At 64.9% G+C, this 27,530-nt stretch overlaps 2 protein-coding genes across 9 annotated transcripts in view; one reads left to right on the top strand and one right to left on the bottom strand.

Moving 5' to 3' along the window:
* ARHGAP23 (Rho GTPase activating protein 23) overlaps positions 1 to 15,371 on the top strand; it is a 37,711-nt gene extending 22,340 nt beyond the window's left edge. For all 5 annotated transcript variants that reach the window (XM_087770334.1, XM_087770335.1, XM_087770333.1 and 2 more), the window contains exons 3-24: positions 789 to 813; positions 1,715 to 1,807; positions 2,226 to 2,304; positions 2,489 to 2,543; positions 3,545 to 4,994; positions 5,786 to 5,941; positions 6,078 to 6,189; positions 6,280 to 6,337; positions 6,472 to 6,609; positions 6,708 to 7,007; positions 8,212 to 8,273; positions 8,622 to 8,749; positions 8,924 to 9,042; positions 9,124 to 9,279; positions 9,737 to 9,815; positions 10,178 to 10,251; positions 10,372 to 10,461; positions 10,666 to 10,791; positions 10,936 to 10,977; positions 11,093 to 11,186; positions 12,693 to 12,724; positions 12,838 to 15,371. In XM_087770334.1, the coding sequence (XP_087626460.1) occupies positions 789 to 813; positions 1,715 to 1,807; positions 2,226 to 2,304; positions 2,489 to 2,543; positions 3,545 to 4,994; positions 5,786 to 5,941; positions 6,078 to 6,189; positions 6,280 to 6,337; positions 6,472 to 6,609; positions 6,708 to 7,007; positions 8,212 to 8,273; positions 8,622 to 8,749; positions 8,924 to 9,042; positions 9,124 to 9,279; positions 9,737 to 9,815; positions 10,178 to 10,251; positions 10,372 to 10,461; positions 10,666 to 10,791; positions 10,936 to 10,977; positions 11,093 to 11,186; positions 12,693 to 12,724; positions 12,838 to 13,866 (4,497 nt within the window). In that variant the 3' untranslated portion in view covers positions 13,867 to 15,371. The remainder of the gene's footprint in view (positions 1 to 788; positions 814 to 1,714; positions 1,808 to 2,225; positions 2,305 to 2,488; positions 2,544 to 3,544; positions 4,995 to 5,785; positions 5,942 to 6,077; positions 6,190 to 6,279; positions 6,338 to 6,471; positions 6,610 to 6,707; positions 7,008 to 8,211; positions 8,274 to 8,621; positions 8,750 to 8,923; positions 9,043 to 9,123; positions 9,280 to 9,736; positions 9,816 to 10,177; positions 10,252 to 10,371; positions 10,462 to 10,665; positions 10,792 to 10,935; positions 10,978 to 11,092; positions 11,187 to 12,692; positions 12,725 to 12,837) is intronic.
* Positions 15,372 to 15,923: 552 nt separating this feature from the next.
* The window catches only part of SRCIN1 (SRC kinase signaling inhibitor 1), a 58,509-nt gene continuing 46,902 nt past the window's right edge, over positions 15,924 to 27,530 (bottom strand). For 2 of the 4 annotated variants that reach the window (XM_087770326.1, XM_087770325.1), the window contains 4 exons: positions 26,801 to 26,929; positions 23,741 to 25,018; positions 21,609 to 21,746; positions 18,448 to 19,120 (listed from right to left, as the gene is read on the bottom strand). In XM_087770326.1, coding sequence (XP_087626452.1) covers positions 18,995 to 19,120; positions 21,609 to 21,746; positions 23,741 to 25,018; positions 26,801 to 26,929 — 1,671 coding nt within the window. In that variant the 3' untranslated portion in view covers positions 18,448 to 18,994. Of the gene's footprint in view, positions 19,121 to 21,608; positions 21,747 to 23,740; positions 25,019 to 26,800; positions 26,930 to 27,530 lie in introns of all 4 variants that reach the window. The other 2 variants (XM_087770327.1, XM_087770328.1) reach the window with 2 other exon arrangements.

Below are 27,530 nucleotides of genomic sequence, written 5' to 3'. Positions count from 1 at the left end.
CCACGGGCAGCATGGCTCTGCAGCGGGATCCCCGTGGGAGGATGTGAGAGACAAGGACAGGAGCCCACATATGCGGTTCCCACCCCAAGGGACAGAGCCATGGGGCTCCCAGGGCTGTCCCCTGCCCGTGGCTGGGAAGGGGGTGCCGGGAGCCCTCTGCCATCTCCCCTGCAGCACCCACCACAGCCCTGGCAGCCTGCTCCATGCAGCGGGAAGCTGCAGACATGGCCCCCCTCTGCAGGGACACGCTCCCTCTGCTGAATAATTGCAGGGCTAAATATAGCCCCACTGGCGGCCGGTGCCCCTCTGAGGACGCCTGCGCAAAGCCGTCCCCTTCCTGGGGGTCCCTGTCACCGGGACCCGCTGCCTGGGCGCTGTGGTGGCGTGCGTGCCAGTGGACACTTCCATCCCTCCCAAGGGACCCTGCTGCGGGGGCTCGGGCTCTCCCTGGCCAGGCTCGGTGGCCCAGTGGAAGGGCGAGATGCCACCGCCTGTGCTGGCTGGGCCCCTTCCCACTCCCCTGCCCCAAAACCGGTCCCTTCCCCAGCAGCTGGGTACTGGGGGCTGTGGCGGGTCCCACTCCCTGCCCACCGGCGGGGCTGCGCGGGCGGCCCGGCCGGATCCGGTGTCAGGAGGTAATTTTAGCCAGGGGCGGCGGAGGGCAGAGGGACGCGCAGGTCCTGTGAGGGGCTTCATGGGGCTAGCACCCCTCCGGTCCCCTCCTGGTCCCCCTGCTGTGGCTGCCCTGGTCTGGCCACCAAATAAGTGTTTTTCTCTTCTTTTGGCAGGAGGAGGAGAACGGGAACCGAGCAGGTGAGCACTGGTGCTGTGATGCCGTGGGGACCCCCCGTGCAGGGGGACGTCACCGCCTGGATCAGTGGGCGCAGGGGTCTGGGAGTGCGGGGCTGTCGCAGGTTGCAGCGGGTGTTGTGGCCAGGGGACACAGTCTGACGTCCCTGCTGGCTGGCACCGCGGCCCTAAATATCGGCTGGTGGTGAAGCAGTGCGGTGCTTCGGTGGCACTTGGCGCAGCAGATGGGCTCGGTGTCCCCAAAGCCCTTGGGAGGTTCGCTAGACCTTGCGCCCAAGGGGGTCTGTCCTGAAGCCAGAGGGGCTGCAGCGTGGCCAGCACCGGTCCCAGCGGCGGGTGGCTTGGCCGAGCACAGGGTATCTGGGAACAGGGACACGGCCCCGCTCTCCTCCCCGAGGCTGACGGTGACGTGAGCGAATGTGAAGGTGTCGGAACGGATCGGCACGCCGGCAGTGTGACGAGGCACCGGGGCCACAGTCCCTGGGGGCCAGGGTGGGTGCGGGCAGCAGCGACCAGACCTGGCACCCAGTGCCCGTCGGGGCTGGGGGGACACCGACCCTGCTTCAGGCGGTCCCCGGGGGATTCAGCGTCCCTTGTCGGCACCATCCCTCTGCCATCCTTCCCTGGCCCACCAGCCCTCCAGTTTCTAGCAGCACCTGATGGCTTTTGGTCTTGCAAAGGGCAGCGGCTGCAGCCTGGGGGAGATGGGTGCCAGCGGGCTGCACTGAGATGGAGGCTTTGCCCATGGCAGGGGCTGTGCTCCGCATGTCCCAGGTGCAGGCAGGGCTGCCGTGCGTGGGCTTGGCAAGATGAGGAGGGTACCACGAGGGGCCAAACGTGCTTCTTGTCGTGGGACGGGCCCGGCCGTGCTGGCAGCTCCCTGACACTCTGTCCCTGGGAGCAGGTCCCCCCCGGAGCCGCCTGGAGCCCATGGACACCATCTTCGTGAAGAACGTGCGGGAGGACGGGCCGGCGCACCAGGCTGGGCTGCGCACCGGTGAGCGGGGACACGCGGGGTGGCCGGGCTGGCAGGGTCCCAGAGCCAGAGATGGCTCCAGGCTGCTCGTGGGATGCGTGCGATGCTCTCCCTCCTCTGCTGGGGACTTTCTTGCTGCTTTTGCTCTTTTTCTTGCATTCCTTCTTTTCTTTCCCCTGCCTTCCCTCTGCTCCCTGGTGCTGTGGGGGCTCTGCTCTCGCATCTCTGGGCTGGGATGCCCAGAGCAGCATCGGGGTCCCCACGGGTTAGGCTGGCTGTGGGGTCCCCACAGCTCCCCTTGCCACATGGGACCTGGCTCTGCCCCTGGCAAAAGCCCTGTCCATGTTCAAACCCTGCTGTGAGCGACCGTGGGGACAGCCAAGTGCCACCACCTCCCCACTGACTTGCGGTGACACTGTCTTCTCCGCTGGCTCTGCAGGGGACCGGTTGGTCAAGGTGAACGGGGAGAGCATCATCGGGAAAACCTACTCGCAGGTCATTGCGCTGATCCAGAACAGGTGAGTCCCCTTCCCTCTTGCTGCAGGGGACCAGGGACAGGCAGCGGCGTGCTGTGACCGTGACATGGGGACGGGAACATTTGTCCACTTGTGGGGGAGCCGGCTGAGCATGAGATTGGCCTTGCCGGGGGCAGGTGGGGACCAACCCCGGCCACCCTGACCCCTCTGTCCCTTCTCCCCGCAGTGACGATGTGCTGGAGCTCTCCATCATGCCCAAAGACGAGGACATCCTCCAGCTGGTGAGTTTGCCGGGCGGGTGCCGGGGACTGGGCTGGTTCCAGGGCTCAAGTTCCCCGGCATGGCTTTCCTGGGCTGTGCTGGCGTTCCTGCCCCACCAAACCTGAGGGGCTGCTCTGTCCCTGCCCACGCTCCTCCCACGCCTTGGGTGGGGGTGGCCAAGCGTCCCTATCTTGCTGGGGACACTTGGGGACAGGGCCCCACCAGCATCCCTGGAGCAGCAGTGGGCATGGAAATGGAGGTACCAGGGGGTCTGAGGCAGGAAGGGCGGGGGACATGGCCCCTGTTTTTTGGGGGGGGCATCTTCAGGCATAGCTGGAGGGTGAGTTGCTCTGGGTCTCAGGGTCTGGCTTATCCTTGGAGCACCTCAAGCGGCTCTGCTGTCAGTGAGCTGGGGTCCAGGGGCAGTGGTGTCCTTAGCAGGGTGGCCGAGCCGATGGGTGTGCGTAGGGCTTCGCCTGGTGCTCCTCCGGTCCCGGCTCCCTCCCGGGGCTCTCCTGGCAATGCTGCCACCAAAGCTGCCGGCACCCACCCCAGGCTTGGCTAGTAGGTGGCACCACTGTTTGGCCCCAGCCTGGGGGACCCATTGGGCTGGGGGGTCTCACAGCCCTGGCGAGGGGGGGAGCTCACGTCTCTGCCTGTCCTGGGCTCTGAGGATCCCCCGGGCGTGAAGTTGGAGGCGCCTGTGAAAAGTGAGAAGAGAGAGCCGGGCCCGGCCAGCCGTGCCAGGGTATTTTAGGAAGGAGGGAAGGGGAAGGGAGGGCGGCCGGGTGGCAGAGAGAGCAGAAGGGCTGGTGGTGGTGGCAGCGTTGCTCAGTGCTGCAGGGACCCCGTGGGAAAGTGGGACCGGGGGGGCTGCAGCCAGCCCTGCCCAGCTCGCCCCAATGGGGAGGTTTGCTTGCAGGTTGGGGTGGAGCAGAGCATCCCCGTGGCACCCTGCCTGCGGTGGGAGCAGGGCGTTGCGGCTCTGGCTGCCCCACCCTGACCCCGCATCTCCCCACAGGCGTATTCACAGGATGCCTACCTGAAGGGCAACGAGCCGTACTCTGGTGGGGCACAGAGCATCCCTGAGCCCCCTCCCATCTGCTACCCACGGAAGACGTACCCCTTCCAGGCACGGGGTGCTGAGCCCCCCCCAGGCCAGCCGCCGGACTCTCGCACGCACCGCCCCGCCGCCGCGGGCCCTTCGTCCCCACTCAGCACGGCCACGCTCGCCAGCACCCGGAGCGAGACGGGTGGCAGCCCCGCACACCGCCCCGACGAGCCGCAGCCCGGGGGTCCCTCCCTGCGCCCCACCGCACCCCATGGGCACCCCGGCTCCTTCTCCCGCACCAGCTGCCCCAGCAACATCACATCCGACCGCTACGGGATCCCTCCCGCCACCCCCTCCTGCTACGGGGTCCCCAAGCACCTCCCAGAGCACCGGACTCACTGCGGCTTCAAGGAGGGCGTCGGGGGGCTGGCGGGGGCCGGGCGGCCCCCCCAGGAGGCAGCGGGCAGCCAGCGGGCGCCCGGCCGGCAGGAGTGCCAGCAGGCTCTGTCCCGCTGGTTTTGCAGCCAGGAGACGCGGCGGAGCGCCTCGGAGGAGCGGCGGCACGCCATGCCGCCTCGCTACCGCAGCGTGTCCCAGGACCGGTTGGGGGGCTCGGCGGCGGCCCCCCGGGGCTGGCCCCACAGCGCCTCGCACGACACCCTGCTGCAGCCCTCCCGCGAGGGCTGGGCGCCCCGCGCCCGCTCTGACCACTACCTGGGCAGGTACGGGCGCTCCATGGAGGCGCTGGAGCCCAGCGCCCTGCTCTCTCCTCACCTCGACCGCTCTGCGTGGCCACCTGAGAGGGTCTGCCGGGCCACCGTCGCCGCCGTTGGGCAGCCCATCCCGCACAGCTCCTTCGCGCCTTCCTCCACCTCCTCCTCCTCGCGGGAGCCGGCGCCTGTGCAGAAGCACCCATCGCAGCCCAACCTGCAGAGTGCGGATGATTCGGGCTACATCGGCTACCGGAGCTACAGCCCGTCCTTCCAGCGCCGCACCGGGCTGCTGCACGCCCTCTCCTTCCGTGACCCGGCTTTCGGTGGCCTGCCCACCTTCAGCATCTCGCAGCGGTCGGCCGCCCCACTCCCAGAGAGGGTGGTCCCCGCCGTCCCGCCACCCACCGGTCCCCCACCGGTCCCTACCGCACCCAGGGAGCAGCGTGTGGAGAGCAGCCGGGTGCCCGAGCAGCCGGAGGAGCGGAGGGAAGAGGTGGTTTTGCGGCAGAAGCCGCCCACAGGCCGCAAAATGCCACCCCCATTGCGGCAGATGAACTTTGTCTTTCCCGAGGGGGTGAAGGAGACAGACATTTGCGACCCCCCGCCAGCCAGCGGCAAAGGGGAGAGGCCGGCAGCCGAGCGGCAAGGCCGACGCGTGGCTCCCTTGGCGGCCCCCGAGGACTCGCTGGCGTCCATCCCCTTCATCGGTGAGTCGGGGCGGCTTGCCGGTGGAGGGTGGCTGCCTCCAGGAGCCGGGTTTAGTAAGTCCCATGCCAGGGAGGGCACATTTGGGGGACAGGGTGCATTAAACAATTTCAGAGCATCCATCCGTGGCCAACATGGAGATGGGAAGGGGCCGCGCCAGTAGCACCCGCAGTGCCCAGCACCCTGCTGCACCCAGCACCCCGCAGTGTCCCACACCCCTCTGGGCATGCTGTCCCCAAGCAGGGCTACAGGTGTTGGTGATGGGGTGCCAGGGTTCAGGCTTGAGTGGCCTCATCCCTCCCTCTGTTGTCCTGCACCCCCTGCCCAGCCCCTGGTACCTCTTACTGGGCACAGCTGGGTGTGAACTGGAGCCCTGCACGCTCCTGCCATGCTTGGAAGTGGGGACAGGGACGTGTCCGGGATGCCCCGCTCCCTGTCTCACTTGGGAGCTCCCTGCCTGGCCACCTCTGCCCGTGGGGACCCAAATGGGTCTGGGGGAGCTGCCAGCTTTGCCCCTTCCCGCACCGCAGCCTGCCCTGTGCCTGCTCCCAGGGAGGGACCCCGGGGCCAGACAGGGAGGGAGGGGATGGGGTGGGGATGGGGGGGCCACAGGTTGCTCTGGGTGAGGGTCCGGGCGCACCAGCAGCTCCTGGCTTCGCTGAGGGTGGGAGCGTGTTCCCCAGCCCAGCCCGGGCATCTGCAAACCCACTACCTGCCAGAAGTGCTGGGGGGTCCGCAGCGGGGACCTACCCTGCCCCAACCCCTCCTGCAACGCTGCCCACCCCTCTTGCAGACGAACCCACCAGCCCCAGCATCGACCTGAAGGCCAAGCACGTCCCCGCCTCCTCGGTGGTCTCCAGCGCCATGAACTCGGCGCCCGCCGTCGCCACCAGCCCCTCCTCGCCCACCTTCGCCTTTGCCCTGAGCCGGCACTACTCCCAGGACTGCAGTAAGTGCTGGGGTGGGGGGAACCGTCCTGGGGGCCACAGTGGGGGGCAGGACGGGGAGGAGCAGCCACCCGACCTGGAGCTCTGCCCCATGCCTGCCAGGCTGAGCAGTGTGCTTTGCCCTTCTCCACCTCACAGGCAGCATCAAAGCCGGCCGCCGCTCGTCCTACCTCCTGGCCATCACCACTGAGCGCTCCAAGTCCTGCGACGATGGTCTGAACACATTTCGGGATGAGGGGAAGATCCTAAGGTAGGGCTGGACCCCCCCTTCCAGTCCCGCCGCCGCGCGGCTCCCGTCCCCTCCCCACCGTCCCGCTCACGGGGGCTGCTCTCCCCCCAGGAGGATGCCCAGCCGGGTCCCCAGCCTCCGCATGCTGAGGAGCTTCTTCACCGATGGGGTGAGTGTTGTGTGCTGGTGAGGGCTGGGGGTCCTGGGGGTGCCCCCCACCCGGGTACCTCTATAGTACGGTAGCCCGGGGCTGCTCTGCCTGACATGGCATCGCCCCAACGGTGCCCTCCGGTCCCCCCGCAGTCTCTGGACAGCCTCGGCACGTCCGAAGACGCCCGCTCCAAAAGACACTCAACCTCCGACCTCTCGGACGTCCCGTTCAGCGCCGTGAGGAAGGAGGGCTGGCTCCACTGCAAGCAGATCCTCACCAAAAAGGGGAAGGTAGGCGGGTGCCCCCCTGAGCCCGGCCGGCGATGTGGGGGGGACGCTCCCCACCGCGAGCAGCCCTGAGGTCCGTGCCCCGTCCCTTCTCCCCGCAGAAGGTCGGTGGAGGCATCCGGCAGTGGAAGCGCGTCTTCGCCGTGCTGCGCACCCACTCGCTGTACCTGTGCAAAGACAGGCGGGAGGCGGTGACCTGCGCCCCGGCCCCAGGTGAGGAGGAGCCGCCGATCAGCATCCGAGCGTGCCTGGTGGACATCTCCTACAGCGAGACCAAGAGGAAGCACGTCTTCCGGCTGACGACCGCTGACTTCTGTGAATATCTCTTTCAGGCAGAGGATCGGGAAGACATGCTGGCCTGGATCAAAGTCATCAGGGAGAACAGCAAGGCCGAGGGCGAGGTGAGAGCCACATGGGGCTCCCGGCTGCCTCTGGCTCTCCCGGCACTAACCGCCTCGGCTCTCTCCGGCTCTTTGCCTTGTGCTGCTTCCCCAGGCCACGGCCGGCCCCTGCGCGGTCGGCCAGTGTGGGGCTCGCCCGTGCCGTGCTCCCAGGGGTGCACGGGGGCTCGCGGGTGTCGCGGCGTCCAAGAAGAGCGCAGCTCCGCCGGCCTCGGCTGGGGCAGGGTGCGCCGGGGCGCTCGGTGGAGGCGGTGTGGCTCTCCGCGCGCTGCAGCGGTGCTTCCAGGAAGGGTTGGCGCCGGATCTGTCAGTGGCATTTGGTTGTGCAGTGGGAGAGGAGCGTGACATGGTGTGTTGTGTCTCCTTTGGTGGAGAGAGAGCTGGCAGGGAGCTCCCTGCCTGCACTGGGCATGGTGCCTGCACGGTGCTGCCGGCTGCCAGGGCTGGCGCTGGGTCGGGGCTGGACCCTTGATGGGCAGCTGTGGTCTGTGCAATGGGTCGCTCGGGTCTGAGATGGGGAGAGCTGCTCCCCGGGGCCACGGGCTCCAGTGGCGGATCCGCAGGGCTGGATGTGCCAGCACTGGGCTGGCCGCGCGCCGTCTTCCCGTGGTGCCGGGATGGCCTTGTTTGGTTGCAGCGTTCGTGCCAGGGTCATGGCAGGCTCCGGCCCTGGAGGGTCCGTTGAGCTCAGAGCGGTCTCTGATTCTCTGCAGCACAGCCCCGCTCTGGAGGGCGCAGGGGGCTCCGCGGGGCTGGCAGCACCGGCAGTGCCAGCACAGGGAAGGTGCTGCCAGGTCGGAGTATGTGCGGCCATCTGGGTGCCCGCCGGGGCTGTGGTGCTGCCAGGTGGGCAGTGACCTGCAGGGATGGGTGCGTGTCTTTGGAAGCTGCGGGATGCAGCGGGTGCGCCTGGCGCGGGCAGATGGAGGTGTGCGTGCTGCGAGGGATGCGCCCGTCCCCGAGCCTCTGCGTCCGGCTCGGAGCCCGCGTGCCGCCCCGCGCCGCGGCAAGAAGCACCGCAGACCGCAGCGGGGCAGCAAGCGCTGGTGGTTACCGGCTGTTTCGGGGCAGCGGGGACCTGGTCCTGCCTTCACCTGGTCCTGCCTGGCCCCGCGCGGTGCCCGGCAGAGCGTGGACTTGCCTGGGGCCTCCGGTGGATGCGCTGCTCAAGCTCTCCCTTCCCCTCTTCTCTCTGCCTCCCCAGGACCCCGGTTTTGCCAGCCAGGCCCTTATCAACAAGAAGTTAAACGACTACCGGAAAGTGAGGTACGGACCCAGGGCCACCGAGACCCCCGAGCGCTTTATTGACCTCAATTTTAAAGCGATGGAGCAAAGCCAGTGCCTCTCTTGATGGGGCAGCGCTGGAGGTGCCGGCTGCACCCGTCTTCGCTCGGGGTGCCAGCAGGGTGTGGTTCAGCCAAACTGGCACCGAGCAAAGGGTTAAAGCGACTCAGTGCTCCCCAAGGGTCCCTGTCACCCGCTGTGGGGTGCAGCCCCATGGGCACGGGTAGGATGCCAGGCAGGCCGGGAGAGGTGCTGGCGTTTGCCGGGAGGTTTTGTGCCGGGCTGGTGCGCCTGACCGTGCCCCGCCTGAGCCCCCCGCTCTCCCCGCAGCCCCGCGGGTGCCAAGCCCGACTCCTCGCCCAAGGGCTCTCGTGGGCTGGGGATCCGAGCCGAGTTCCTGAAGCAGACGGGAACCAGCGCACCCCGGTCCCCCAGGCAGGATGTGGCCGTCACGAAAGGTAGGTCCCATCCCTGCAGCGTGGGGCACCCTGGCACGGCAAACCCGGGGGCTTTGCAAGGAGGGGAGCCTCGCCCCAGGGCTGCCATCACGCTCGTCCCTGTAGGACAGCAGGGATGCTCTTCCCATTTGTCCCAGCTCATTAGCAAACGATCCTGTGGGTTTTTCTCCCCAGATGAGAGCAGCTCCCAAAAAGCCCCATGGGGCATCAATATCATGAAGAAGAACAAGAAATCTGCCCCCCGGGCCTTCGGTGTGAGGCTAGAGGACTGCCAGCCTGCCCCGGACAACAAGGTACGGCCGTGCTGGCGGTGCCAGCCCTCGGGGACCCCGCACGGCCCCAGCACCTCCGTCACCCCCTCCATGTCCCTGCAGAACGTCCCCCTGATCGTCGAAGCCTGCTGCAAGGTGGTGGAGGACCGAGGGCTGGAGTACATGGGCATCTATCGCGTGCCTGGGAACAACGCCGTGGTGTCCAGCCTGCAGGAGCAGCTCAACAAGGGAGCCACCGAGATCAACCTGCAGGATGAGGTGAGGGCAGGGTGGGCTGCATGTCCCTGTCCCCATCCCTGTCCCCATCCTTATCTCCATCCCTATCCCTGTGCCTCCGGGATGCTCTTGGGGCTGTTGTCCCGGTCCATGGCTCTTTCGCCATCCCTGTCTCCCATCATCATGCCGGTCTCCGTCACCGTGACCTTCCCTGGAGTGGCAGGGCCGCCTAGTGGTCGGTGACAGCAGTGTAGGTGGCAGCCTGGGGACACATTTGTCCCCTTACCTCTCACCACACTGCTGCAGTGGCACAGAGCTTTCCCTGCCAGATGCAGGGTGGGGACAGCCCTCCTGCCGTCCTCACGGCCACGGTGGTGCTGGCTGGTGTCCCCCTCGGTGTCGGTGGCCTGGGACTCCCCCAGGCTTGGGGACTTTCTCCCGCTGGCACCTGGGTTTGCCCGGGGTGGTCCCACTGAGCAGCCTCTTCTCTCCCCCGCAGCGGTGGCAGGATCTGAACGTCATTAGCAGCCTGCTGAAATCCTTCTTCCGAAAGCTGCCCGAGCCCCTCTTCACTGACGGTGAGCTGCTGCACCGCGGCCGTGCGCTTCCCCCAGGGCCATCGGGGCCCCCGAAGTGGCCACAGATGACCCTGTGCTGATGGCCATGTGTCGATGGCTGATACCTGGCTGACTGGCAGCCCCAGAGCCTGTCCCACCTGTCCCCGCGTTGGGGACAGGTCCCCAGACCCTGCGACAGAATGAGCCAGCGCCCACGCAAGGCGAGGGGCTCTGTAGACCCCCTCCTCACTGAGTCCCCTGGGACCCGAGCAGCACCCCCAGCCCCCTCCCCAGCATCCCTGGCCGGTGCGCCCGGGGGTCCCTGGCCCCGAGGGGTGCCCTCTCCCCTCCGCCCGGCTCTGACCCTCCCTATGTCCTTTCAGATAAGTACAACGACTTCATCGAGGCCAACCGGATAGAGGACGCCAGCGAGAGGATGAGGACGCTGCGGAAGCTGGTAGGGAGCGGGGACAGGGGCTGGGGTGGTGGGCACAGCCCTGGAGCCCCTCATCAGGTGCTGGTGTGGGTGGGAAAGGCAGGGGGGTGAGCAGAGAGGTGACCCAGTGCCTCCCCGCAGATCCGGGACCTGCCAGGTCACTACTACGAGACACTCAAGTTCCTGGTGGGTCACCTGAAGACCATCGCTGACCACTCGGAGAAGAACAAGGTACGGTCTGCCCGCCCTGAGCATCTGGCCCTGGGCACCATCCTGCAACCAGGCAGGCTCTCCCGGACCCCTGCCCCACCTTGAGCCCCCCCAGCTTGGGCTGAGCCACAGCTCGTGGTGGGGTGGGAAGGGAGACGGTGCCTGATGGAGCAGCGAACGCTGAGGGGCGGCCACGGGTGGCACTAACCCCAGCTCCGGTTGCAGATGGAGCCCCGAAACTTGGCCCTGGTGTTTGGCCCCACGCTGGTGCGGACATCCGAGGACAACATGACCGACATGGTGACACACATGCCCGACCGCTACAAAATCGTGGAGACCCTCATCCAGCATGTAAGTGGCATCGGCAGGCAAGCGGGCATCAGCGGGGCTGGAGGAGGGGGCTGATCTGCACCCCAGGGGATGGTGCTCCCTGGCTGTGCCGAGCTCCCATCGCTCCTTGCCGGTCCCTAACCCCTCTCCCGTCTGCCCCCACAGTCGGACTGGTTCTTCAGTGACAAGGAGGACAAGGGCGAGAAGGTGAGTCCCATCCCCCCGGGGGGGTCTCGCTGCGGGGCAGGGGGGCACAGAACCCCAGTTGGGAGCTGGGGTGCCATTGGCAGCTGCCTGACCGCCGTGTGCCCTCCTCTTGCAGACCCCCGTGGATGAGAAGGAGGCTCAGTCCGTGCCCAACATCGAGTACCTGCTCCCCAACATCGGCAGGACTGCGGCGCCCGGCGATGCCGCAGGTGAGGAGCAGTGCCCGTGGCACCAGCCCCTCTGGTCCTGGCACCGGGGCACCCCAGGGTACCTCTCCAGCCACTCCATCCCCCCATGTTCACACTGCTGCGGACAGCCAGCCCTGCTCACCGTGGCCATGGCAAACCTGTGCGTGCTGGAGCGGGACGTCCCGGCACCCTCCTCACCAGAAAGTGGGGACATCCCCCCTGGGGGTGCCAGCAGAGCCCCCTCCCTGCCCTCTCCCGTCACCCTCCTCTCCAGTGGCTGCTCCTCATCCCTCTGTAAACCCGGCCGGCCGCGGCACCCCGGCAGCCCATGGGACCCCTGCCTGCACCCGCTCCCCCCTGGCCCACGCTGCCAACCCGGAGCCCGGGAGACTTTGATGTTCGACTTGATTTCTTACGTTCTTTCCTTGAACTTCTCTGTGCTGTCCTCTTCCTCCTTCTCCTCCTCTTCCTCCTCCAGCGGACATCCTCGAGAGCTAGAGCGGGTACAGTGTTGATCCTGGGTGCATTGCTCACGCACTAACTCCGCCGGGTGACCACGAGAGAGCGGGAGCAGGGGGATGCAGCGGGAGGGGAGGGGGCCCTGTCCTGCCTGGCCACTGTCCCCAGGGTCCCCAGCATCAGAAGGGGCGGCTGAGCCCCCGGGGAGCCCCAAATCCTTTAACCCTGGTTCTCCCACGTTGTTGGCCGGTCCCTGTGGCAGCACTGGGGCTGCTGTTGGCATCCCCTGGCAGGGATGGGTGCTGGGTGTCCTGGGACCAGCACACCCAAATGCCGGGATATGGGGGTCCTGATGCCCCGGGGAGGGTCAGCACCCCCTTTCTGCTTCCCCCTCTCTCGTTGTCAGCAGCTGCTAACCCCATCCTGGAGCGTGCGGGGTGGGAGAGGGTGGCTGTCGTCTTGTCCTTGTCCTTCACGGCAGCAGGGCCAGGGCTGCCTGTCACCCCCGTGTCCCCACCTGTCCCCTAACCCCCCGCGGAGCCGGGGCAGCCCCGCAGCCTGTCCCAGCCCCTCCGGCACGGCCCGTCCCAGAGCCCGCTCTGAGGCTGGATGTGGTATCAAGCCGGCTCCCCATGCCCCGTCCCGGTGATGTGGCGGTGGCAGCACCGTGCCCAGCCCTGGTCTCTGTGCCCCGTGGCCGTGGGAGGGTTGGGGTCCTGCCGCCGGGGTCCTGGCTGTGTTTCCTGGCTGTGTGTGCCTGCGTGTCTCCCCCTTATCCCCACTCCTCACCTTGGGGCTCTGCAGTGGGCAAGCAGTGCCGGGGACCCCTGTGCACCACCGGAGCCCCCCCAGCCTTCCGGCATCTCCTGCAGCTGCCAGCACACAAACCTGCTCGGCGCTGGTGTCCCTGCCAGGAGCCAGCCCATCCGATGGCCCTGGCATGTCCCCGTCCCAGTTTGGGGGAACGGAGCAGCATCCCCCAGCTCCACCCACCGAACCCCCTCCCCGCGATGTGCCCACCTCTGCTGACCCCTCTGGCTGACCCCCCCTCTCCACTCTGCTTTACAGGCTCGACCCGCGGCGGCTCCGCCAAACCGAAGGTAAGAGGGTGCTGGGCTGGGGGCTGGCAGGGAGGGATGGGATAGCTGGGGCACGGAGCTCGTCCCTAACCCCGGCACTGCCATCCCTAACCCCGGTGTCACTGTCTTCCCAGGGCACATGGCCGTCACGGAAGGCACCGCCGCACCGGGAGCTCCTCGCCATCCCCTTCGTCTCGGCCGCTGCCCGCAAGAGGAAGAAGAGGAGAGAGGCCGAGGGTGTTGGGAGCAGCACCGAAGACGACGCGGAGCAGAGGGACACCCCAGACCGGGAGCAGGAGGACGAGGGGACCGCAGCCACCCCCCTGGGACCCGGCAAAGCCCCCCTCAGCGCCAGTGCCGAGCCAGCGGCCCCCAGCCCAGCTGGGACGGAGCGGGAGAGCACCCTGGAGCCCGGGGGTGCCGGGTCTGAGCCGGCGCCGGACGCCCGCTCCATCGTGTCGGGCTACTCCACGCTGTCCACCATGGACCGCAGCCTGTGCTCTGAGGTGCAGTCGGTGGCCGGGAGCCGTGGGGAGGAAGCCGACGACGAGCGCAGCGAGCTCAGCCACATGGAGACGGACACGGAGAGCCGGGAGGGTGCCCGGCCCCGGCTGGGGCAGGTGGACGGGGGGACCGGGGATGAGGACAAGGGGCCCCCCGGCCGCCCCTCCTTCAACTCCCACCGCCTGATCCAGTGCGACACGCTGGCCCGCAGGAAGCTGGGGCGGCCCCGGCTGGCCGGCGAGACCCCAGCGCCCACTGGGGAGGACCAGGGCTGGGCCCCCCCTGGGCGGCCCTCGCTGCGGGAGCAGCTCCGGCAGCGCCTGCGAGCCTCGGCCGATGACATGGGGGTCCGCCTGCGCCGAGCCCACTCCCCCGAGACCCGCCGCAAGAAGAGCAGCTGGCGTCGGCACACCGTGGTGGTGCCCGGCGGCCTCAAGGACCTCAACTTCAACGAGTGGAAGGAGCCGCGGGGGCTGGAGATCTCCCCGGGACCCTGCCGTGACAAGGACTCGGGGCTGAGCAGCCTGGAGTCCACCAAAGCCCGGCCTCCGGCACCCACCCCGGCACAGCCCGGTGCTGCTGGTAAGGTGCCAGGCACCAAGAGCCCCCCGGGCAGCCCCGACCCCCCGGCCCCCCTGCGCTTCCCCCAGTGTCTCTGACCTCCGAGATGCCCCCCCCCACGGCTCCCCTCCCCCCCAGTGTTTAATTTAAGGACTCGCCTTCGTTCTCATATTTAATTGTGCTCTGGACAAGCTGCTGTTATTTAAAGAGTCTCTGTGGCCCCTGTGCCGCGGACGGAACGAAGCCACCTCGTCCCCCTTGCTTTGGGGACCGGTGGGGTCCCGCAGCGGTCCACATCCCACTGTGCTCCGGCCCCCGGGCAGTGCCAGGAGGGTTGGGGGGGTCGTGGGGACCGTCCCCACCCCGGGCGGCGGTGGCCCTGCTGTCCCTGGCCACGGTGGTGCGAAGTGCGGGCGCTTCTTTGGGTGCTGCCACCGAGGCTGCCCTTGCCAGAGCCCTTCCCCACGCCGGAGACCCTGGGGACCTCGGTGCTCTCGCACTGACCTGGGCGTGCTCTGGGCCGCGGGGTCTGGGCTCTGTGCCGGGGTGCGGCTGAGCCGGGGTGGCCCTTGGCCACAGGTGGGGTCCCCTGGGCTGGGTGTTTGCATGGGAGCGGGTGTGACGGGAGGGGCTGGCACGGAGGGGCACCCTGCGGCAGGGGGGACACTGCCGTCCCCTGCAAGGCCATGAGCCGCAGCCACGATCTGGCAGCAGCTCGGGACCTGGCATGGCACGGCACGGCATGGCAAAGCCCCCTCCCCAGCCCCGCTCCCCTTCCTACCCTTCCAGGCCAGAAGCACTTTAGGAAGGGGATGCGGTGCAGCTGCGTGGGGGGGCCACGGCTGGCAGGGGGCTCGGGGACCCCCAGCCTCGCCGTGCTGGCACACACAGGCTCGAGGACACCCAGCTTCGCCGTGCGGGCACACATGTGCCATGGCCTCGGGGACCCCCAGCCTTGCCGCGCTGGCACACACGGGCTCAGGGACCCCCAGCCTTGCCATGCTGGCACACATGTGCCATGGGCATGGGGACCCCAGCCTCGCCACGCTGGCACACGCAGGCTCGGGGACCCCAGCTTTGCCACGCTGGCACACGCAGGCTCGGGGACCCCAGCTTTGCCATGCTGGCACACACGGGCTCGGGGACCCCAGCCTCGCCACACTGGCACACACTTGCCACGGGCTCGGGCGGCCGCTGCCGGGGCGGTGGAGGTGTCAAGTCACGTCACTGTTTCTCCGTGTCATTCTCATACGTTATGCAAATATTTGCTGTATAGTTGTTTTTTTCTTTTCTTTTTTTTTTTTTTTTTGTAAATATTGTCTCTGACTGTGTAACATATTACAAAGGATTTATAAGAAATTTTTTAAGAAGTTTTGCTCAGCTGAAAGGCCAGCCCCGGCCCGGGGACGTGCTGGACCAGTGTTGACTTTTTAAACCCTCCTGCATGTGCCCCCACCCCGGTGTGTTGTACCAGTCGGCCGCAGCGCCGGTATATGCAAAACTGCAAAAAAACCCCAACCAGACCCCAACACAAAACCACTCCGCTTCGGACGCTGCCCCCAATCCCAGTCTATATATTGGAAATAAACTGGTTATTCGAGGAGGTGGTTTCCTGCCGTTATTGCTTCCCCTGCTCGGGGGGGCTCAGCACATGGACCCCCATTTTCTCGTGCTGCAGAGCCTGGTCCTGGAGCACCGGCAGCATCCAGGGAAGGATTTATCCCGGCTTTTCTATGAGCCTGGTGGGAAGGAGCTGCCCCCCCCCCCCAGCCCCCGTCCGGTCCCCAGGGGACGTGGGACCGGGGTGGCCTCGGGGCCAGGGATGTCCCACCCCATCACCAGCACAGCGACACAACAAGAGACCAAACCTGGGGGAAAAAATGTGCCATCGAGAAAAAAAAAAAACCGTAATTTTATTAAAGCCAGACACTCTGATAGAAAAGAAAAGTAATAAAGGGAAAAGAAAAAAAAAAAGAAATAAAAAGCAACCCTTTGTCATCGGAGTTTGCAAGTTACAATGGTCACGTTGCGCACAGAACGACCCATGGCACCCACAGCGAGACGGGGCGAGCTGGGCACGGGGCGGGGGTGGCGGGGGCCAGCCCCCCCCCGCCCCCACCCCCGCCCCCGCCCGGCCTTTTTTTTTTTCTTTTTTTTCTTTTTAAATTATTTTTTTTTTCTTTTAAAACAGTTCACAAGAAAATTCATGCTAAGAGACACACGACGTTGTAGAAACCCCAAAACAGCCTCTAAAGAGTATCAGGAATTTTTTTTTCTTTTTTTTTTTCTTTTTTTGTCCTTTTAAAAGTCGTAGCCTTTTTTAAACAACATCCAGACGAGTAAAGCGGGGTGCGCATGCAGCGGGCGCCTCCGACACATGCACGATGCAGGCAGCGCTTTTTTTTTTTTTTTTGCTTTTTTTGGGATCATTTTTGCAACATTTTCCTTTTTTTTTTGGTCCTTTTTTTTTTTTTTTTTATCCTCTGGTTTAAACCAGAAACAAGTTTGCTTGTTTGTTTTTTTTTTTTTTTTTTTGTCCTCTTGCTTCAGCGAAGGCACCGGGGTTGGTGCTCACGGACGGTTTGCATGATGCCATGAAAGGACGGACGCACACGCACGCAGAGACACACGCTCACGGAGAAACCAGCCTGGTGGGCAGCGGGGAGGGGGGAAAGAAATGGGTGCAAGCCAGCGCCGTGCACCCCCCCTTGCCCAGCACCGTGCACCCCCTCGCCCAGCGCCGTGCAACCCCTCGCCCAGCGCCGCCCTCCTGGTCTGGAGGTGGGGGTCCCACAGCGCGGCACCCCGCAGCGGCGATGCCTGGGAGGGGGCTCCCGGGACAAAGCCAGGGTGCAGCAAAGGGACCGGGACCCCCCCCAACAGCCGGAGCTTGCTCCCAGCGGGGTGGGTGCCCCGGCACACCCACGGGTGCCACCGGCGTGGGGCTGCACTAACCACAGCCCCCCCCGTCCCCTCTGCACCCGCATGGCCGTGTCCCCGGGGTGGCACTTGTCCCCCTCACATCCCCAGCACAGCAGGGTGGCGGGGGGGCTGCCTGCGGGTCCCCTCCATGGGTGCTGGCAGGAGGGAGGGTGGCATGGCCAGCCCCGCGGGAGCAGCGGGACGGGTGGGGGTCGGGGGGGGCTGTGGAGTGGGGGACACGGCTGGGGGAGAGGGGGAGACCCCCCCCCCCCCATCCTGGCCATAAGAAGCTGCGGCTTTGCTACAGTGTTTCACTTTGGTACCAAGAAAAAGAATTAAAAATCAAATAAAACGCATCAAGTGACTGCTATTGCTGCCGGGAGGGAGGTGGGTGCTGTCCCGGCCCCGGGGCTGTCACCCATGGGTGTCAGCATCCCCGGGGGGGGCACCCGGCCCCTTCCACCCCCTGCTCCGGCAAGGGACGGGGACGGGACAAGGACGGTGCTGGACGGAGGAGGCGAACTCAGCACGAGGGCTCACAAGCCGCTAGGAACCAACCCTCAAAATCACAAGAAGCTATAGTCTAACCAGGGAAGAAAATCCACCCCCTAATATACCAGACGTGAAGAGATTTATTTCTTTTCTTTTCTTTTTAAATATTTATATATATATTTATATTACGTATATTATATATATATAATATGTAAATATATTTTTTAAAACAATATAAAATGTTAAGACACTTCACTTAAATGTAAAGAGTTGCTTTTTGCAATCCAAAGAAATTGCATCATGATTTTTTTTTTGTTGTTTTTTTCTCTTTGTTATTCAAAAAAGGCTCGTTCTTCTGTACAAAAATGATTGATATACAAAAAAAGAGAGGGGGGAAAAGAAGAAAAACAATAAAAAAACCAACCCAAGGACAAACTAGCCAACGAAAGGAGTGATTCGATCTCGTGTTGCACTGCGGCTGGGCTGCGCTCGTGGCAGCGTTGGGTACAGGCGCACGCAGGGCACACGCACACGCACACCCTGTGCACACCCGGTGCGCGCCCGGCTCGGCTGCGCTGCTGGGTGCTGGACGCGGGCAGGCGTCGCCTGGCCACGCACCCTGGGGACCCCCCTGGGTCCCCCAGGCTTGGCAGGGCTGGGGCTGCTCCCCTGGGGAAGGACCGCGGGGTCACCGGCTGCGGCGCGGGGTCCCCATCCGGCACCTCTGTCCTGCCTGCTTGTCCCCAAGGGCGTTTGGCGCTGGGGAAGGGGACAGAGGTGCGGCAGGGTGTCCCCGTGTGGTCAGAGCCCCCCCGAGCATCACAGCATCCCTCTGCCCCGGCCACTGCGCCAACCCAGGCGCCCATTTAAAGTGCTACGTTCCGACCCAAGGGCGACGGGTGGCCCGACTCGACCCGTTTCTGCCCCCTCCCCATTTTACATCCTCAGCCTTCGGCCCCTCCGGCACGCCCGGGTGCCCCGCAGCGCCTCGCCCGGCTCCCTCCTCCCCAGCCCTCGCACCGTCCCCCGTCCCCGGGGAGAGCCGGGGCTGGCGGCTGGCGGGCAGCCGGCGGCAGCGACACCCCCTCGGGACGGCACCGACCCCTCGGCCAGCGAAGGACGCAGCCCGGCCGCGGTACCGCCTGCCACCCACTGCCGAGACCTGGCCGGAGCGCCGAGCATCCTCTCCTGCGGGCGGGTCGGTGTCGCAGATGCTGGGATGCTCGGCGGTGGCAGCAAGGGGAGAGCGGTCGGGTCAGGGGGCGTCCGGGGCGTCTTCGGCAGCCGCTGTTTCCCACCTTTCCGTGGCGGGATGGGTGCTGCCCGCATGGGCAGCGGGGTCGGGTGCTGCCCAGCGTCCTCCTTGCTTGAAGCTGGTGAAACTGGTGGAGTGAAGCTCTGAGAGCTCTTAAATAAACAGAAAATGGCAGGGTGGGAGAGGGAGGGAGGGAGAAAAACCAAACCAACAGCAACCCAAACGAACCAAAACGGAAAGGAAAAAGAAAAGAAAAAGGGAGGAGAAAGAGAGAGAGAAACAGAAAGTGGCTGGTTGGCCATTGCGGAGCGAGATGGGAGACAGAAGTCAGGCCGTGGCGGAGCAGAGGCGAGACACAAGTCGGGCCGTGGTGGAGCAGAGGCGAGACACGAGGTCGGCCACATTGGAGCAAGACATTGAAAAAACAGAAAGAGAGGGACGGGTGGCGATCCCTCCAGGTGCCTCAAGAAGACAAGTCCCAGGGAGGAGGAGCCCAAGGAAGAGAGAAGCCCGGCCCCAGGAGCAGGAGAGCGGTTGGGTGGAACTGGCAAGGATGCTCAGAATGAGATGGAGGAGTTCCTTGCCCCAAAGGAAGTCAATACGGGGATGGATGTTCTGCCAGATGCGGGTTTTTCTGAGACCGCGGGGGAAGTCTCACTAGCCTCTTTAGATGGTCTAGCGGCCTAGAAAGAAAAGCAAGATTCAAGGAGGAGGAGGAGGAGGAGAACGGGGAGGAAAGTCAAACAGTTTCTTAAAAAAAAGACAAAAGAAAGGAAAAAAGGGAGGGAAAAAAAAAAAACAAAACAGGAAAGGAAAAAAAACACAAACAAGAACCAAACAGGAGTTTGTTCAGAAGCAGCATTGAGTTAGGCCTGAGGTCAAGCAGCTGGAAAAGGTCCACCACAAACAGAGCACGAGATGAGCTGGTCCCACGCGTTACTGGATGGGAAGGGGACGTCCCCAAGAGGAGGAGGAGAGCGACAAGAGAGAGACAGACAGACACGTGGACAGACAGACACACACAGAGGTGGGTGGGCGGAGGGGAGAGGGGAGAAAGGCGGGGGGGACAAGAAGGGCAGTGTTAGACCGGGCGTGCACGCCGCGCGGCACGGCGCCCAGCTCCGCCGGCCAGCGCCGGGGCTGCCGCGGAGGTGCCGTTCAGCCGAGCAGGGCAGAGCCTCGGCAGCCCCACACCAGCCCCAGCTCCTCCGAGAGGTGACGGTGCCCACCCTGGCCCCCTGCGCCCACCGCGCTGGTGGGATCACTACCAGCAGTGCCATGACCCAACCCTACTCATGCAAAAGCTGGTCCAAAGGGAGCCGGGGCGCCGGGATGCTCACAAAGCCTCCTGGAATGGGGAGAGGGCTCCTCCAGTCCCACCTCGCCCCCGCCGCAGCAGGGTGGGCTGCTGGGCAGGGTCACGGCCAAATCCTGCACAGGGAGGGCAGCGAGAACAAAAGTCCCACGGAAAACTCCTGGTCCGGCCACCCCAGCGAGGGCACCGGTGGGTGCCAGGGGCCGGGTGACTGATGCTGCCACGGGATGCCCCGAGGTGGGGGCAAGGGGTAGCATGGTGACACTGGACAGCCGGGACCATGCTGATGTGTGGCCTCTGGGGAAGGGGCCTTGGTGGCCTCCCTGGGGTGCCTGGAGCCAGGAGATGCTTCCCGGCCCCTCGGGGCTCCCAGCACAGCCCTTTTGGCTGGTGTTTCTCTGCTCCCCAGCCCGCGGAGCAGCCCTGGAGCAGGGGGGGCAGAGGGAAACCCCACGTCTTGCCCTGATGCTGCGGGGGCATGAGAACCCACGTGCACCCATGTATGCTGGGGGGGCTGGCAGGGAGACCCCGACCTTGAGGACAGACCCTGCCCAGGGACGTGCCACCACCAACCCGGGACCGTCGTGGCTGTGGTCACGACAAACAGCACCCGTGCGGCTCCGACCCGGCACCGGAGCAGCTGAGGGGGGGGCGGGGGGGCTGAGCCCTCTTGCCAGAGCCCGGGGGGGGTGGGGTGAGGTGCCCATTTTGCTCATGTGACATTTGCCCAAATTGCATGAAATCACCCCCAACCCAGCTACAGCTCCAGGCAGCTGGGAAAAAAAACCTCTGGTTTTTCTGACAGGGTTTATGGATCCAAGAGAATGAGCAAAATCGGGTTTATCGGGTGGTTTGTTAACGCCAGGCCCAGGGAAGGGGATTGAGACACAGAGCGGGGAGGACAGGATGGTGCTGCTGCCCACCAGTGGGGCGGGGGCGGGAGGGGAGGGGGGAGAGAAGAGGGGAGGGGGTGGAGGGCAGCGAACTGGCTGTGGTCACCTTGCCTGTGGCCTGAGCAAGCTGGAGAGCCACCGCCAGCACTGGGGTGTCAGCAAGAACAGAGGGGAGTGAGCCCCGCCGCCTGCGGCAGGAGCGGTCCCCAGGGGCGGGAGAGGGGTGGGTGCTGGGCTGGGGAACACACACCATCCCATCCCATCCCAAAGCGCTCCTCTTCCAGCTGCTGGGCCCCCACCCCTCTCCCCGTGCTGCCAGGTACCCTGGCACCATCGCCCTGCACGCGACACCCCCCTCCCGCGACGAGCTGCTTCTGCGGACACGGCGTCGCGGTGCATGGAGGGTCCTGGCTCTCCGAAACCTCCCGGGATGGGCTGGGCAGCCCCAGCCCCGGGTCAGTGAAGGCCCTTGGAGCCCCTGTGCCAAGCACACAGCTCTGCAGCACTCATCACCCTGGCCAAAATGTTCTGCAAGGAGGTCTCAGGGTCCCTCAGCGCGAGGGGACCAACGCTGGGGCTCAGCCCGTCAGGGCAGTGGTGGCACACGGGGCTGGGGGACAAGCAACTTCGGCTTCAGCCTCACACCACACTTGTAATGAGTTTGCCACTCTCAGCACAAAGTCGTGTCCCCATCCCCAGCAGCCAGCTATGGAAACCACCATGCCAGGCACGGACGGGGCTGAGAGCCCCTTCTACACCCGACAGCCGGGTCCCTGCGCCCCCAGCCCCACTGGGCTCAGCCAAGGCGAAGGGAGACACCGAGAGAGCCCAGTCCCCGAAAGCAGCACCCGCAGAGTCCCCCCTGCCCACCACCCACACCCTCGCCCCGTACGAGGCAGTGAGGGAGATGCCGGGGCCCTGCTGCCAGGAGAGCCAGCCGGGACGGCGCTAGAGATAGTCTACCTGCTGCTGGCCCTGGATCCGCATGTACTCCATCCGCTGCTTTATGTGCTTGCTTTTGTCGGGGCTGCCCTGCTGGCTCTGCTTCAGCCGGGACGCCGGGTTCACCACCTTCATGGCTGGGATGGAAACACCACCGCTCTGTTGCGACAGAGAATTTGGGGAGGGGGATTAAAACCGGCAGGTGAAAGCCCACACCGGCACCGTTGGCAGCCGGACACTGCCAGCGCTGGGCATCGCATGCCTGGAGCTGTGCCGAGCCCCTGCGGCACCACCATGCCGTCCCTGCCCGGACAGCCCACGGCGGCAAACCCAGGCAAGGACGAGGTCACCAGCTCCCCGTGCCAAAGGAGCCCTCACCAGGCAGCACTTTGGCAAGCTCAGAAACCAGCCAGGACTTACCGACAGCCACCGCTGCAACACAAAGAGAGTTAGGGGCAGACACACCAAACACCAGGAGACCGAGGGCAGGAGGAGAGCATCCCCGCCGGGGCAGGGGTGCTTGGCCAAGAGAAAGGAAAAAAGAGGCAACGGCAGGCAGAAGCAGATTCCAGGTGGAAACGGCGGCAGTGGGAATACAGAAGTTTTTATTAACTAGCTGTGCACAGAGGGAGATACAAAGACTTGCAAGAGGAGCAGCGAGGGAGGTGGTACCTGTACACATGTGCCCTGGCACTGCAGGTCCCTAAAGCGGTGCCTGCACAGGAGCCTGGGCAATGCCAGATGCCGCAGGCTTGCCACACGTCCCCCCACTGCCTCGGGCACCCCAGATCCTCCCTGCCATCACCACTGCCTGCTCCGTGCCGTGCCTGGACCAGCTGCTGCAGGCAGCAAAGCTGGCAGTGCCGATGCTGCCCCAGAGACATGCAATTCCTGCCCAGATTGCACCTCCGACGGGAGAGGGCCGACAGGTTATTGCAGCGGGGCCAGGTTAATAAATCAGCACAGGCACGGCTCTCTGTGCTGCCCGTCCTGCTCCGTGACCCTCAGTGGTCCCACGGATGGGACATGGGGACTCCTGTACCCCGCAGCACAAGGAACCACAGTTCCTGCCTGCATCACACCTTCCCCAGTGCCCCACCACCCCGGGCACAGGCAGGCACTGGCCTCAGTGTTCACCACCAACTCGCAGCATCCTTGAGCGGTGGTGCGAGCCCTACCCTCTCCCGCTCCGCTTTCGGGACCGACAAAGTCAGCCCCGGCCACACAGCCTCTCCTGCCGAACCCTGAGCTGAGCTTTGCTTTGTGCGTACCCATGCACATGCCAGCAACAGCCATAAATCTATCCCGCAGCTCTGCTTCCAGTTTGCTGGGCTCCGGCAGTGCAGCGGGAGCTGACAATAGGAGAAATTGCAGCTACACCCACTCGATGGCCCATTCACCCAGCGAGAGCACCGCAACAGGGCCGCGGCGTCGCTGAGAACCAGGGCTGAGATAATTGCTGCAAATGAAAAAGGAGATTTATTCCCCAGCGCTGACTGTTAATAAAGGAGCAGGCTGACGTCGGAGCGGCTGAGGGCGTTTTCCCCCTTTTCCCAGCTATTCAGCCAGCCGAGCTGCTGCCACGGATTCCAGCAGAAACCAATTTGGATGGCTTCAGGGAGCCCGCGCTGTGATTTAATTAGGAGAAACAGCTGCCACGCTCAAACTGCAGTTTGTTAGAAAAGTGCTTATGCAAAATGGCAAAACAAGGCGCCGGCAAAACTTGTCACCCAGTGCACCCAGCCCTCGCCGGCCCGGTGGGATGCTCATCACCAGCCCCATGCTCATCACCAGCAGCATGCTCAGCCCCAAAACCTGCCAGGGCAGAAGATACCAGGTAGCCAGGATCTAATTCGGTGCTGTGCACAGCAAGGGATGGGCACACAGTGGCACTGGCACCGGCGAGGGACAGACGGCCGCGTTGCCTGGCACTGCCTGCCTTTACACTGCTGCCTCTGCTGCCTGCAGTCTCGCTCCTGCTTGCCTGCACTTCCCAAACCCGTTCAAGTGCCAGGGAGAAAAGGAGCTTTGTTTTCCACCTTGGCTCTGCCTGGAGGTAGAGTCACAGAGAGGGAGCAGGTAGAGGTGGAGGAAGAGAGACATCAGAGTGAGTCCGGGGCAGAGCACAGCAAGAGGGAGAACAGAAAATAAACCTGCGGCGTGTCGAGGGGGAGCTGCGGCTTGGGTAGCAGAGCTGGCTTGGTCTTGCTTGGAGACGGACTCTCAGGAGCATCGTCTTTGGCCTGACTGAGGTCCAGGGCAGTCCTGTTGTCACAGCTACTGTGTTTGAGATCCCCCAGACCTTCCTTGGTCTTCTCGCCAACATCCTTGGATCCTGCTTGTCCTAGCAGTTCTTTAGGGAATACAAATTCAACCAGGGGATGGCTGCTGATCTCACTGATGGTTATTTCCAGCTCTCGGATAGTTTCTTCCAGGCTATCCAGTCTCTGGTATGTGCCTTCATAAATCTCCTTGCTGCACGGAGTCATGCAGCAGCGAGGGGACAACCGCCCTTTGCAGAGCCCCTCCGCTGCCTTCCCCCCGGCTCCGGCATCCTCCGCGTCACCTTCTCCCCCAGCAGCCGGATCCACGCTGCCCCGGCCCGGCGATGCTGCGCAATGGCTTAGCCTTGAAAAAGCAGCGACCTGCTCCTGGGGACGCTCAGCCTGGGACCATCCGCTTCCCCGCGGGGCCAGACCCCTGCTCGGGAAAGCTCCGGGATTTGGCACTGGGCAGGCTGGGGCTGGCGAGCTGTCCTCCTTCTGCGCTGGTTTGCAAGCCCCAGCAGAGTCTCCAGGAGGGAGCGATGCCTCTTGCACGCTCTGCCTGGCTCCTCCTTGGGGGTCCCCATCGCTGGGAAGCCGGGGGACAGCGCCGGACCTTCTGCTGCCTGCACCGGTGGAGGGGAGCGCTGCCTCTCCAGCTCCGCGACCCATGGCTTCCCCCTGGGGATGAGGAGGCTGTGCAGCCAAGGGACCTCGGCAAGAAGTCTTGCTGCTGCCTTCTTGCCTGCCGGCAGCGTTCAGAGCAGCGTCCCCTCCTTCTCCCCCCGTGGGCCAGCTCGTTTTATGCTTTGAGAGAGACGGGACCTTGCTGGCTGCTAGAGGGAACGGCCAAGTCTCTGCTGCTGCATGGGCACGGCCCTGAGATGGGCTGCTCGGGGGCTGCGGGGCTGAGGCTGGAGGGTACCCAGGTGTGGACGGAGACTTTTCAGAGATGCCAGGAGACACATGGCATTTCCTTCCCCCCTCGGGTGCAAGCTCCCCTCCTGCTCCTCCACTGCCGGCCGGGTCCCCATGCTCCGAGCAGCCCGTTTCCACCCACACCTCCGGTTCGGCTTCGGGGGACGGCGGTTCAGACACCCACTCGGTGAGCACAATCTGTGGGAGGGAGAAAGCCCTGCTCCCCGGGGCTGCCAGGGCCAACGGCTCCTAGAGAGAATTCAGACAGATTAAGAGCCGGGGGAGAGCGGTGGGAGGAAGCGGGGAGCTGCTGGGGAGCCCTACGTGTCCGCACACACTACTTGGATGCCTCATTGCTGGTGCCTCCGGGCACCGTCGTGCTGCAGGGAGGTGTTCAGCCAGGGAGATGCTCGGCTCCCTCCTGCCCAGCCCTGATGTCCCATCGGTACCCACCGGCACGGACAGGGACTGGTTTTCTACTGTGCTTAAGGCAGCCTGGGTCTGTGAGATTTTGGCAAGAACTTGCCTGGAGTTTTTAGCAAAAATGAGTCGGTGTTGCTGCACCTCTTGAATGCCTTTGGAAACCCAGCTGCCACGGTCTGGCTTGGATTTCTCCCATGCTGGTATAAACTGGCACAGAGCTGGTGCAAGAGCAGAGCCCAGCCCTCGCAGGACACTGCTGCTCCCAGCAGAGCTGAAGGCAGGGGATGAGCCATCGCAAAGGAGCTGCCAAGGGGCACCAGACCTTTGAAACCCTGAGCAGCAAGAAGTCACTGTCCTTCCTCCCCCACCTCTCTGTTCCTGTGCCGGAGGAGATGCAGCAGCTGGGGGAGCAGAGCCGGCTTTGCCGTCCACGGAGGAGAGGGAAGGCGAGCTGGAGAGATGCTCTGGCAGAAGAGGTGCCCCCCTGCAGCTGCACCCACCGGACTCCTGCCCTGCACCCAAGCCCTGCCCTGGCCACAGGGGCTGCTGCCTCTGCAGGGGCTCCATGTGCTGCCGGCACCAGCACCGCAGCCTCACGGCAGAGGAGGCCAATACGGCGGTTATGCCACACTGCCGGGTGGCACAGGATGGGTGGCGGGGACGTGTGCCCTGGCACGGCATGTCTCACTCGTGCCCCAGCCCTGGGGGCCTGAGTAGCACCCGGGGCAGAGAGGGAAGGAGAGGAGTGCTGGGACGGCTACGGAGTTCTGGGTCCGGAGCTGGACCCGTCTGAGCCCTGGGGAGAGGGGTCCTTGCCCGCAGGGACAGCAGATGCTGCTCTGGGGGAGGGACCCAGTGGGACCCCTGCAGCGTACCCAGACCCCCACCAGCAGCTGAGCTGCCCTGGATGAGGCGGTGCTCCCCTCACCAGGTGCTTTCTGGCGAGGGGCTCAGCGGCACCCTCTGTCCTGCTCTCTGCCCCTTTGCTCCCCGACCCCAGGCATCCCCTCCTCCCTCTCATCCGCTCTCCGGGCACCCTCCTTCCCTCCTGCTCTCTCCACCCTGGAGCCCAGGGCAGCAGGGCTGGGAGGGAGCCGGGCTGCGCCTGCCCCAGCAGCCAGGAGGGGTGATGGGGCCAAGGCCAAGCAGGTCCCAGCAGCCACCGGCCTCTGGTCCAGCCCTACCCCTTCTGTTTGCATCATGCATGTGGAGCAGGGTCTCCCTGCACAGGGCACGACATGCATTGCCCGCCACAGCACCCTCCCCGGGCACCCAGTGCGGTGTGAGAGCCGCGAACCCTCCCCGTGCCCTGCCCGGTGCGGTGCTGGGGTGGCCCCTTCCTTCCTCCCATCCGCATGGCTGCAGGATCTGGCCCTCACAGGAGCTGCAGCAGCCCCATGCTGCTGTTGCATGGGTTAGTGTTTGGTCCTGTGCCGTGTCAGTGCCGTACACGCAGTGGCGGTGAGCGAGGGAGTGGAGAGAAGCCGTTAGTTTGTTAAATCAGAAACAGAAGCAGAAGTGAGTTAAAAAGAGGCGGGAGGAGGAGGAGGTGGTTAAAGTGCAGCCCGTCAGCAGGAGAAGGGATCGCTGCTCGGAGCGAGCTGTTACCTTCCATCCTTTGGCTGCAATGGAGGCTCCGTTGGGCCACAAGTCTGCGTGCCCAGGGGAGACGGCAGCCGTGAGCAGATCGTAACGGAGCTTGGGAAGGAAAGGGGAGGCAGAGCTTCTCTGAAACACCTGGGGAGTCAAACACGGGGGGTTGGCGGAGGGAGGCTTGAGGGGTAACAACGACGCAGCCCATGCCTGCAGGGATGCTTGCCAGGGTCAGCCAGGACCGGGGCTTGGCAGCCGTTGGCAGCGAGTGAAACATCGGCTGTTCTTATCAGCTGCAGAGGCATCCCCATCCCTCTGCTGCCTGCAGCATTGCCAGTCCCCCTGCCTGCAGCATCACTGGTCCCCCTGCCTCCTGGGGGAAAACCAGTGGGAAAAACCATCCATGACCCACTTGGGCACCTTGACCGCAGCAATCGGGGGAGGACATGGGGCGCAGCCAGCTTGGGGGGGTTCAGAGCCTCAGGACGGCGCCTCGGGTGGGACCTCTGCAGGCTGCCCTGTGCACAAAACCCAACGAACCTCCAGCTGAAGCTGTGTAGCATTAAAAAACAAATGAGTTTGGCTTAAAGCCCAAGACAGGGTGGAAGTGCTGAAGAGAGACTGTGAACCAGGCATGCAGCACCTGGACCCGACGAGGGGTCTGGCAGGGTGCAACTGCTCCGTGCTGCCCATCCCCGCGGCACCGTGCTCCTGCTGGGAGACAGGAGAGGAGGGGGAAGCCCAC

The sequence above is a fragment of the Nipponia nippon genome, unplaced genomic scaffold (assembly GCF_047370975.1).
Source record: "Nipponia nippon isolate SJK-2023a ecotype South Korea unplaced genomic scaffold, ASM4737097v1 scaffold_32, whole genome shotgun sequence".
Classification (NCBI taxonomy): domain Eukaryota; kingdom Metazoa; phylum Chordata; class Aves; order Pelecaniformes; family Threskiornithidae; genus Nipponia; species Nipponia nippon.
Note: the sequence above shows the minus strand (reverse complement) of the source record. Positions and strands in the feature narration are given on the sequence as shown.